Source organism: Garra rufa, chromosome 7, assembly GCF_049309525.1.
Source record: "Garra rufa chromosome 7, GarRuf1.0, whole genome shotgun sequence".
In the NCBI taxonomy this organism is placed as follows: Eukaryota; Metazoa; Chordata; class Actinopteri; order Cypriniformes; family Cyprinidae; genus Garra; species Garra rufa.
This window is the reverse complement of record NC_133367.1, coordinates 31,438,923-31,451,988: the sequence shown is the minus strand read 5'-3', so window position 1 is coordinate 31,451,988 and position 13,066 is coordinate 31,438,923. Positions and strand designations below refer to the sequence as shown.

At 28.5% G+C, this 13,066-nt stretch overlaps 1 protein-coding gene across 1 annotated transcript in view; it reads right to left on the bottom strand.

Moving 5' to 3' along the window:
• Positions 1–13,066, bottom strand: part of kif14 (kinesin family member 14) — a 35,542-nt gene that overhangs the window by 19,181 nt on the left and 3,295 nt on the right. Inside the window, exons 2-13 of the mRNA XM_073844218.1 lie at positions 11,974–12,228; positions 11,779–11,866; positions 11,581–11,679; positions 11,429–11,481; positions 9,875–9,905; positions 9,668–9,775; positions 9,433–9,549; positions 9,141–9,259; positions 5,539–5,711; positions 5,053–5,200; positions 2,060–2,123; positions 1,740–1,924 (exon numbers count right to left, since the gene is read on the bottom strand). Coding sequence (XP_073700319.1) covers positions 1,740–1,924; positions 2,060–2,123; positions 5,053–5,200; positions 5,539–5,711; positions 9,141–9,259; positions 9,433–9,549; positions 9,668–9,775; positions 9,875–9,905; positions 11,429–11,481; positions 11,581–11,679; positions 11,779–11,866; positions 11,974–12,228 — 1,440 coding nt within the window. The remainder of the gene's footprint in view (positions 1–1,739; positions 1,925–2,059; positions 2,124–5,052; positions 5,201–5,538; positions 5,712–9,140; positions 9,260–9,432; positions 9,550–9,667; positions 9,776–9,874; positions 9,906–11,428; positions 11,482–11,580; positions 11,680–11,778; positions 11,867–11,973; positions 12,229–13,066) is intronic.

The window sequence follows — 13,066 nt, the reverse complement described above, 5'->3', positions numbered from 1 at the left end:
GCTTTATTTCAGTTTTAGCAATTTTAGTACTTCATTTAAACACTTTCAGTTCTATGTCAGTTAGTTAGTGGCCAAGACAAAGTCTTGTTATCAGTTTTTAAGCTTAGGTATTTCATCTAATATTAATATTTCACTTCAGCATCATTTTAATAGTTTTACTTAAAGGGATAGTTGACCCAAAAATGCAAATTCTGTCATTATTTAAACCCTCATGTCATTGCAAACGTCTTTGACTTTCTTTTTTCGACTGAACACAAACGAAAATATTTTAAAGAATGTTGGCAACCAAACTGTTGCTGGTAGCCATCGACTTCCTTAGTATTAAAAAAAACTATGGAAGTCAATGGCTACCATTAACTGTTTGGTTACCGAACATCTTCAAAATATCTTCTTTTTTGTTCAACAGAAGAAAGAAACTCATACATGTCATTTTTATTATTATTTTTCTTTATAGCTTTATTGCAGTTTCAGTAATTTTAGTACTTTCAGTTTTATGTCAGTTAGTTAGTTGCCAAGACAGTCTTATTTGAATTTTTTAGGCTTAAGTATTTCATCTAATACTAATATTTTATTACAGCTTTATTTTATTAGTTTTAGTTAAATGGACAGTTCACCCAAAAATGCAACTTCTGTCATTGTTTACTCACCCTCATGTCGTCCCAAATGTGTATGAATTTCTTTCTTCTGTTGAACACAATAGAAGACATTTTGAAGAATGTTGGCAACCAAACTGTTGCTGGTAGCCATTGACTTCCTTAGTATGGAAAACAAAAATACTATGGAAGTCAATTGCTGCCGTCAGCTGTTTGGTTGCCAAAATTCTTCAAAATATCTTCTTTTGTGTTCTTGGGAACAGTGCAACTTATAAACTATTATTACTATTTATCAGTATTTTAAACTTATGTTATATTATTCAGCTTAATTATTTTTTTATATTTTGAGTTTTCATTTTTATTTTAGTTCATGTTCATGTTCAAGCCCATTTCCGCCACTAAAAAAAACAACAAAAAAAATAACTGCGACTTTTTCATCTTGCAATTCTTGCAGCTGCAAGTTTATACCCCGCAATTCTGAGAAAAAAAAGTTAGAATTGTGAGATAAAATGTCACAAAAACTCCTTTTTTTTTATTCATGTGCTTTTGTCATTTTTATTTTTATTTTTTTTATATTTCTACATAGCTTTTTTTATTGCAGTTTCAGTAATTTTAGTACTTTAATTTAACACTTTCAGTTTTATGTCAGCTAGTTAGTTGCCAAGGCAAAGTCTTGTTATCAGTTTTTAAGCTTAGGTATTTCATCTAATATTAATATTTCACTTCAGCATCATTACAATAGTTTTACTTAAAGGGATAGTTCACCTAAAAATGCTAATTCTGTCATTATTTACAAACGTGTATGACTTTCTTTCTTCAACTGAACACAAAAGAAGATATTTTGAAGAATGTTGGCAACCAAACTGTTGCTGGTAGCCATTGACTTCCTTAGTATGGAAAACAAAAATACTGTGGAAGTCAATGGTGAACCAAACTGTTTGATTACCAAAATTCTTCAAAATATCTTCTTTTGTGTTCAACAGAAGAAAGAAAGCCAAACAAGTTTGAAACGACTAGCAAAATTCGAATTTTGGGGTAAACTGTTCCTTTAAAATGTACAAATCCAATCTTTTTAACATGATATGCCAAATCAAAACTGCAGTGAATGATGGAGTGGTAGTAGACTGCGGACGTGACTTGTCTCACCAGTGTTCATCAGCGATGAGAGCTCCAGACAGCTGGATGTCGTGGGCCGACTCAGACTTCAGCTTGCCGACCTTGGTCTCGCCCTCTTTAATCATGTACAGCAGCATCTCTGACAGCTGCGGATCCTCATTCAGGTTCACAAGGTTAGGCAGCCGATTATCCACTTTAAAGGTGACGCCGGCACGCTGAACGAGGCCCGGCGAATAAACAGACGAAGAAAGCGAAGAAGAAAGAGAAAGAAAACGGCCATGAAACACATTTTGAAAAGCTCATCGATCCATCACACAGCGTTATTTGCAAGCGTAGGGGTAAATCATTACCTGCAGCTCTTTGGTTTCTTCGCGTTTTCTTCTCTCTGCCTCTTCCAGTCTTTCTTTCCAAGTTCTGCGCACATTGAATGACACAAAGATTGTAAAACCTTGGTATGAAGTAAGCGTACGTAATTTAAAAAAAACGTTTGTCAAAGGACTATTCCGTTTATTATGCGTGCAACGTCTTAACACACAACCTGGAAGTTTGTGACTAATATTCTATGCGTTTATATATGGGTTGCAAATAATTTGAATCGTTTTTGTAAATGAAACATTCCATGTATTCATCACATAATATAAAAATAATTAGAAATGTAATAAAATTACTTTTCCGTCTGAACAGCTTTAACTTTTCCACTACTGATGTCATGAGCTGGGAAAACAGCCAAACTTGTTTCAACCTTTTAACATCCTGCGAGCTGCGACCACAGCGAACTACAGAGAGACGGCCACGAAATGCGTTTTCACCTTTTTCTATTCCAAAACCACCTTCCTTAACCACAAACTAACCTGGCTACGGGCCTGCTGGCTTGGATTTATAAGGAATGAGAAACATTAGAGAGGTTATGGTTTTATTTGTGGGATGTTACTCCTGAATGCTTCTGAATGATTTTAGTAAATATTTAGGATTGGTGTTATATTGGCGTTTCTTAAAATGTTATGTTATATCGGTTTATGCAAAGGATTAAAATGTATCATTTATTTTATTCACTTATAAAAACAGCATGAAACATGATTTTTTTTTTTTAAGGCTTGATTATTTTTAACTACACTGTCGTCTAAAAGCTTAAGGGCTGGTTAGATTTTTAAATGTTTTTGAGAAGGAGAAGTCTTTTATGCGATTTGATCCAAAAATACAGCAAAATAGCAATGTTGTGAGATATAATTACAATTAAAAATAACTTTTGTATTTTAATATATGTTAAAGTGTAATTTATTCCTGTGATCAAAGCTAAACTTCAGCATCATGATCCTTCAGAAATCATTCCAATATGTTGATTTGTTTCTGAAGAAACATTATTATCAATGTTGAAAACAGTACTGTTTAATATTTTTCTTTTCTTTTTCAGGATTCTTTGATGAACAAAGTTCAATAGAACAGCATTTATTTGAAATATTATCTTATTCATGTGTTTACTGTCACTTTTGATTTATTGATTTATTGATTTATTTATTTATTTATAAACACTTTTGATTAATTTTGTACCCTTGATGTTTGTTTGTTTGTTTGTTTGTTTGTTTTTTGTTAAATGTTGACTAACCTCACTTTTATTATTATTATTATTATTATTATTATTATTATTATTATTACATTTACAATAATATATTAACTATTTATTCATTTATAATTTTTAATAAAAATCGTTATGAATTATTATAGCGATAAATTATAATAAATTATTATTATTCATAATATATTTACAATAATATATTATAGTTCTAAATTCTAATAAGTTAATATTATTATTTATAATATAGTTAAAATAATAGATTAAGAATCATAAATATATTATGTATAATAATAATATAATAGAAAATTCTAAATTAAAAGAGTTTTGAATTATAATGTATTTATAAAGTTATTGTTATTCATAATATATTTACATAATACAATAAAATATTATTGTTATTGTTATTATTATTATATAATAGTTATATAATAATAAATTATTATCATCATTAAAATATATTATTTATTTTTTTGTATTATAAGAACAGCTTTAGATTATTAGTTAAATTATAATTATACATTATTATTATTCATAATATATTTTCAAAAAAATATTATTATTATTACTAATATATTATGCATAATAATGATAATAATAGTTAAATTATTACACTTATAAATTATAATAAATTATTATTACTATTATTATTTATAATGTATTTACAATAATATATTAATCATTTATTATTATGTATAATAATAGTAATTATTATTATAAATGATTACAGCTCTAAATTATATTACCAAATTATTATTATTTATAATACATTTCCAATAATATATTAATTATTTATTAATATATTATGAATAATAATATTATTTATAATAATTAAAATAGGTATAACTTTTTATAGTTATACATAATGATATTAATAATTTATAATTATAAAGTAAATAATATTAAGATTTAGTAATAATAATAATAATAATGATGGTGCTGATGATGATAGTCATAATGATATAATTTAGAGCTATAATAAATTTTAAAAATTATTATTTTACATAAATTAATATATTGTTGTAAATATATTAATAATAATAATAATAATAGTAGTTAAATTATTACACTTATAAATGATAAATTATTATTACTATTATTATTATCATTATTTATAATATATTTACAATAATATATTAATTATTTACTAATATATTATGAATAATAATATTATTCATAATTAAAATAGGTATAAATTATTATAGTTATACATAATAATTATAAATTATTTATATTATTAAGTAATTAATATTAAGATTTAGTAATAATAATAATAATAATAATAATGATATAATTTAGAGCTATAATACATTTTAACAATTATCATTTTACATAAATATATTAATAATAATAAGAAGAATATTAATAAGGCATATACTATTAGTTACAAAATTATACTTATAAATTATTATTATTCATAATATATTTACAATAATATATAAATTATCTACTAATATATTATGTATAATAACAACATGCATTGCATTATTTTATAAACATATTTATATAATTATAAACAGTTATTTTTTTTAAATAAAGTTGTATTGTTGTTTTTATATTTAACTTTTAATAATAATAATAATAATAATAATAATAATAATAATAATAAATGATAGCATTCTGATAATGCCCACTTCCCACATAATGAAGTCTCTCCCTACAGGATTTCCCCCCTTAAATATGTTGTTTGACTCAAAATCAAATGGCACTTTCTTTTATTTTCATTGCATAATGCGAGTCATAACCCGAGTTTTGTAGTTTATATCCACACACCTGTGAGCCTCAGCCATATCGTGCTCTTGTTGACAGAGTTTAGTCCTAAGAGAAGTGATCTCTTGCTGAAACAGTCGCATTTTCTCTGGCTCGATGCCTTGAGAGCTCATCTGAGCCGCACGCAGCTTCTCCACCTCTGCTTTCAGCTCTGGAAATAAAAATGTTCAGAAAATTAGAAATACGGCACATACATTCCTTATAATATACAAAAAAAAAACTATGTAAATAAAATATAATTAAAAAAAAAATTACTATAAATTATTATAATAATTATCTATAATACAATAAAATTATAATAATTATTATTATTATAAAAAAAATATGATTAATAATAAATAATAATCCCACTAGTGAACGTCCTGCCCTCTAGGGGAGAGGTGTGGTGCAGTGTTTATTATAACAACACACCCTTCTTGACGGTTATGACGACAGCTGACAGAACATAAACATGGAGAGACAGAGTAAAGAGCTGTAACTGTTGCTGACCTCGGATCAGTTTGGCGTTGGTGTCCTCGTTGACTTTGGCTATGTTGATGATCATACGGGCCTGATGGGCGTAGCGTAACGTGCTCAGGCTCTCTTCCATGTTAGTGGCCGCAGGGCTCAGGGTGGCGATCATGGCCGTCTTGGAGTTTCCACCAAGGCTTTCTTTGAGTAACCTGAACACAAGATGGAGCTGAAGCACTTAATGCTGCTTTTGTCAGCAATCAATCATGCATGTTGTGCAATATTTTACATCATGTAATGAAGGTTTAATAAATGTTGCTGGTATTATTGTGCACAATTCATTAGTACCCATTTGTTAGTGCACAGTGTTTCATTAACTGTTCATTAATTCCTTTTTTATTTAATTTAATATTTTGGAAAATTATCATTTAATCTTTATGTAATTTTGCTGCACTTTTGAAACTATTTTTCCCTTTTTGCTGAGTAGACACAGGCCATGCTGGTGTGACATTATTATTATCATTATTCAAATTATATTTATTTAATAAATGTAACTACATTAAATAATATAAATACAATTCTATTATTACTTTATTATTAGAGATGCACCGTTTGCAATTTTCTTGCCCGATTCCGATTCTTCAGTAAGTGTGACCTGCCGATTCCGATTTTATTTTTTTAAGAACTGTAATGAAAGCATAGGCCTATACATAAATATTTTCTTTAATTAAATTTATTTTATAATAAAATACATTTTTAAACATTACAGGATCTTCTTACGACAAAATAACTTTAACAACAAAATAAAGTGCTTTGTGCCTTCGAAAAAGGTATAAAATTAGTTCCTGTAACTAACACAGTATTAGTTACACTAACAAAAATCTTTTCCTCAATGTATTGTTTTTATTTTATAATAAAAGAAATGTACAAACATTACAGCATCTTCTCATATTAAAATAACTTGAACAAAATAAAGTGCTCTGAGCCTTGAAAACATTAGAAATAAAATATAAGTAACAAAGCAGGCATACAAAAATCTACTTTCCTTCAATGAATTTTATATGGATATTATTTTTTAAACATTAATTACAGGATCATCTCACAACAATAACTTTAATAACAAAAAGCGCACTGTGTCTTCAAACAGGTAGAAATAACAATGCTCGTACTAAATGCTATTACTTGAGCACTAATGGCAAATTTTCCTTGATAAAGAGAAGCATTTCTGCCTTGTCACCAGTTAATCCAGCGGTACTACACTTCGTAACATTCATTCACATATTTGCGCTACGACCTAAATCCAATAGAAAATCTTTGGAGGGAGCTGAAACTCCGTGTTTCTCAGCGACACCCCCGAAACCTGACAGATCTAGAGAAGATCTGTATGGAGGAGTGGGCCAAAATCCCTCCTGCAGTGTGTGCAAACCTGGTGAAGAACTACAGGAACCATTTGACCTCTGTAATTGTTAACAAAGGCTTCTGCCAAATATAAAAAAAAATTGACTCCAGTGATCAAATACTTATTTTACACAGTAATTCACAAATAAATTGTTAAAAAAAAAAAAAAAAATCATACAATGTGATTTCCGTTTTTTTATTTTTAGATTCTGTCTCTCAGTGGAAATGCACCTATGCTAAAAAAATTGTAGACCCCTCCATGATTTCTAAATAAGAGAACTTGCAAAATCACAGGGTGATCAAATATATATATATATATATATATATATATATATATATATATATATATATATATACAGGGTCCGAAATTAACACTCGCCACTCGCCAAATGCGAGCAAATTCTCTGTCTGGCGAGTTCAATTTAAAGCGCCATCCGCCACATGGCGAGTAAATCTTTTCACCAGTAATGTTAATCAGTATCAGTCTCACGGATCTCTGTGATGCTCCCTCGATCGGGCCAGTGCTGCCTTGTCAATAACATTTCATTTGCCGTGCGCAAAAACAGTCTAATGGTGCGCTCACACCGAAAGCCAAGCGAATATGCGCATCGCGTCACTCGCTGTAGTTTTTCCCGTCACTAGCGCGAATAACAAGAAGGCGCGATCAACCATGGCAGAGATAAATACGCACGCTGCTTTGTACCTGTTGTGTAAGTGCTTAATACACCAGAAAGCCAAATGCCGACGTGTCTGGGTTCACAGCACTGTAATGTTTCACAGATATATCTCAAGAATTCTTCTATAAACAAAGTGTAGAGAGAGTGTAAATAAGAGATTGATCTTGCGGTACAGAGAGCGTCGTTGATTATAATAGAGCTTTGTGATATCGGAAACTAAGATGACAGCTTTTAATATATTTTTTTTAATGGGAGTTTGTAAATGAGATATTGATTTAATAGAGCAGTTAAATAAACAAGAAGTTATTATTAAGTGACTTACATTGAGGCTACAAGTCACACTGCTGTGTTTTTAAACGAATCTAGTGAAATGATTCAATTTTCCATTCATAAAGAGAGTCACTTGCTTTATTCTTGAATGAACCATGCATTCAAACGAATCAAATGAATATGATTCAGTGATCAATTTCAGTTTCGTGCCGCCACCTGCTGGCATATATTTTAATTGAAGGAAATCTTAAATACTTCTTTAATTCTTTAAATTATCAATTGTATTTAAAGAAAAGTTATGCTGAATAAAAAGTTTATGTATAGTTATATTTGGCTTTTGACACATTTAAAGTATGTGGCTAAGAAATAAATATTAACTTTTTTTTTTTTCTTTTTGGTGGGGCCAGTAAAAATCTGAACCACTGGCCTGATCGGTCCAGTAGAAAAATTCCTTAGCGTTGAACCAGGGGAGTTGCTAGACCTAAAGCTCTACTGGGGCACAGGCCCCCATTACTCGGTAATTCAGTTGTTGCTGTAGTTTAATGTCTTTATTTTGGGATTATCAACGCAAATTATAACTCAAATTTGAGATTTTACCGGGGCACAGCATATTTTTACTGAGGCACGTGCCCCAGTAAAAAGGGTCTAGCAACGCCCCTGCGTTGAACCCTGCTGTGGCACAAAGACTGCGTCAGAAGCAGGAGGCCAGACAAAGAAAACAAGTAGTCTGACTAGATCAGATAGTTCGTTAAAAACATTTCCAAGTTACGGTATAATAAAAAATCTAAAATGACCAAAAAGTTGTTTTTCTTATTGTTGTTTGAATTGTCACTCCTCTCTGTCCGGAGCACACATAATATACAGAATAACGTGCTTTGGATATATCTGTGTTAAATCGTTCAGAATTTTGGCAGGTAAAAAATAAGCTTGGCCGGTGGATTTTTTAATCCACCGGCCAACTTGGCCGGTGTGTCAAAAACTTAATTTCGGTCCCTGTATATATATATATATGTATATATATATAGTACAGACCAAAAGTTTGGACACACGAATGAGAAGGTGTGTCCAAACTTTTGGTCTGTACTGTATATCAATTTTCAGTGCTCTTTCTAGATATGAGATTTATAATGAAATAAAATAAAATACAATAATAAAAAATATTAAAAATCATAATAAAATAATAGCGGTGTTGTTGTTTTTTTGTTGTTGTTGGTGGTGTTTTTTAAGTCAAACTATCAAAACTGCAGTGAAACATAAAACTAACAAAATATAAATTCATAAGCAAAATCTTCTCACCATGTGAGCACTGACTCTCTGTAGGGGGTGAAGACTTTCTTTTTGCTCTGAGACTGTTCTGACAGTGACGAGATCACCTTTCCCAGCGTGAGCAGAGACTTGTTGATACTCGCTCCCTCCTGTGAAAAATATATACTCACATTACAAATATGTCAGATTTAAGATTTCATGAAACACTGCATTATTTATTAAAGAATCACAATCCCATTCATCCCATACAGAAAAAGCAAGCAGCAGAATGCACTGTGGGTAATCATGACACAATAAACAGAGCTACTGGATGCTGGATTACCCTGAGCCGGTCTCCGCTGGTCTGGGCTGAAGTACAGCGCTCGCTTCCTGCCAAATCCACCAGGTTTATCCGACTGGTGATGCAGTGATCGTGCTCCTCTTCCTCTACAAACTCTGTCTGTGCACATGAAAATATCATCACATGACTGTAACTATTACAAATGCATCATTAAATGATTCATTTGTTGGCTGAAGTAAAAGCAGCACATCATTGCAAATAAATCTGAGGGTCTTACTTTAGTTTGCGTCATGACTAGAGTAAAAACAGAGTGCGATCTGGAGCTTTTATCGTTCATGCCGGTGGCAGCCGTAGCTCTCTGTTTGTTACCGAGTGCAAGCCAAGTCTGTGAAGATGGGGGAGGGAAAATTTGAGTTGTATTAATGGTATGAATAAAAATGATATGACGAATGTATAAAATGAATAGACACTTTAGGGAAATTACCTGAATATCAGCATAAGACGTGACTACATTGCTGAAAGAGAGCATAAAGATGAGTGACAGTGGCACATAAAAAAGTTAAATAAAATATAAATATCACAAAATAAAAAACAGGTTAACTAAAAAAAAAAAATAAAACATAAAATACAAAAAAAAAAAGAAAAGAAAACACGACCACGAAACAGGCTAACCAAAAATATATATTATATAAATTAATTAATTTATTAAACAAAATAAAATAAAACTTTAAACAAAATTAAAAACACAACAATGAAATAATATAAAATCTAAACCAAAAAAATGTTTTTTAATTAAATTACATTTAAAAAATAGAAAATCACAACAACAAAACAGGCGTTTACCAAAAATAAACAAGCAAACAAATAAATAAATAAAACAAATAAAATACAACTCACAAAACAGGCCAACCAAAAATAAATAAATAAATAAAACATTTAAAAAACTAAATAAAACAGAACAACATAACAAAATAAAATCATAACTAATAAAATAAAATAAAACCCAACACAACAAAACAAGCTAACCAAAAATAAATAAAACAAAATAAAATATAATATAAAAAAAGAAAAACAATAAATCAAATAATAAAATAAAGGCTAACCATAAATAAATATATAAATTAAACAAAAAACAAACAAATAAAAATCAACTAAACAGGCTAACCAAAAACTAATAAACAAATAAATAAATAAACAGAATTTAAAAAACACAACATAATGAAATAAAATAAAATCAAAACCAAAAAATAAAATAAACCACAACATAACAAAACAGGCTAACCAAAAATAAATAAATAAATAAAACAAAATAAAATAAAACATAAAAAGATGAAAAACACAATATGATAAAATATGAAAAATTAAAAAAAAAAAAAAACAACAACAACAAAAAATAATAATAATAATAATAATAATAATAATAATAATAAATTAAAATAAATCTCAACAACAAAAAAGGCTAACCGAAAGCAAACAAGCAAACAAATTCCCAACACAATGAAACAGGACAGCTAACCAAAAATCAATAAATAAATAAAGTAAAACATTAAAAAAGACAAACACAACCTAACTAATCTAAATAGTGATCTAGTGAAGTGATCAAAAATAAAAAATAAAAAAAATAAACAAAATCAAATAAAACTACAACCAAAAAATATAATCACAACATAAAACAGGCTAACCAAAAATAATTAAATTAATTCATTAAATTAAATAAAAAAAGAACATTTTTAACATTTTAAAAATATATATTTTCGAAAAAACAAGAGAACAAAATAAAAAACAAAACATTAAAATCAGAAACAAAACATAACAACAAAACAAAATACAACAAAAAACACAAAACTAAACTATAAATATAAAATATATTAATAATAAAATAATATAATATAAAAATATATTACTAAATTAATGAAACAAATTAACAAAACATAAAAAAATTAATAAAAAACACCACAAAAAAACTAAACATTTCTTGAAATACCAACAATAAAATAAACAAACAAAATCCAGGCATTTAAATAAAATCTTTGCTTACGTGGAAAGGTCTGCAACATAAGGCCCGTAGATAGGATGCTCTCTCACACGCAGCTAGAAAAGACATGAAAAGGACTGAATAAATCAATAAGGTAGACAAAGGAACTACACAACATGTGTGGCATTTCATGTGTTTTATTGAGTTACACTTACAGGCATTTTCTTCTGGTTCTGTTCGTCTTTTGCCACCAGCAAATCGTGGATTTTCTCATTGTATACCTCAAAATAGCTCATCTCCAGATGGCAGGAAATCTTGAACGTTAATAAACTTGCATTTAGAAAGGTTAAACAAGCTATATTTGTAATTCAATCATAGAATGTAATTGAATAATCATCATATGGGGAAGTAACCTCTTTGGTTTCAGTTCTGGACAATCTTGAGAAAAGTTCCTCACAGAATCTGGGAATAACGCCAGCCTCCTCACCAAAACCCATCATACTAGAACACATCCAAAATGCCACTTATAAAAATAATTCTAAATCAGAATGGGTATTATTGTTACATTTACAAAAAAAAATGCGGTTTCACAGAGAATTGTCACTTACGTGTAGGACTTTCCAGAACCCGTTTGGCCGTAGGCAAAAAGACACGTGTTGAATCCCTCAAATGCTCTTTCGAGCAAGGGCCGAGCCAGTTTTTCATAAACCATCTGCTGACTGGCAAAACTCACATCCGACTCATTGATTGAGCAGAAAGAGAAGTCAAAGGTGAATGTGTAATTTTGTTTAGTATCTGGATGTTGCACAACAGTTTCTTGGTTGTTCATGAAGATCACCTGACAGGCTTTCTCATTCTTCTCCCTATAAACACGGAAAAAAAAAATAGCGAAGTTTTAATACAAGTAAGTGCCACTGTGCACAATAATATTAAAATATAATGATATTAACTATAACTACAATAAGCAAACATAAATAAATAAATGAATGAAACAAAATAAAATAAAACATTAAAAAAACTAAATAAAAATCACAACATAACAAAATAAAAACAAAACATCAAAACCAAAAAATAAAACAATAAAATAAAAACAGGCTAACCAAAAATAACAAAAAACAACATAACAAAATAAATAATAATTAATTTAATTTAATGAAACAAAAATACAACAAACAAAAAAATTAATTAATTAAATTAAATAAGATAAAACAAAACAAAAACAACAAAACAAAATAAAACAATTCATGAAATCATAACAAAAATTAACCAAAAATAAACAAAAAACAACATAACAAAATAAATTAATTAATTAAATTTAATGAAACAAAAATACAACAAACAAAAAAATTAATTAAAGTAAATAACATAAAACAAAACAAAACAAAAACAACAAAATAACAAAACAAAATAAAACAATTCATGAAATCATAACAAAAATTATTCCTAAAAACAAAAATAGCGAAGTGTTTAGTTTAGTAAGTATCACTCTGCACAATAATATTAAAATATAATTAACTAAAATAAACGAACTAAAAAATAAATAAACAAATTAAACTAAATAAAATAAAACAGGGAAAAATAATAAACATAACAAAAAAAAATTAAAAACCAATATAATCAAATAAAAAATAAAATAAAATAAAAACAGGCTAAACCAAAAATAAATAAATGAAACAACAAAATAATTAAACTAAATAAAAT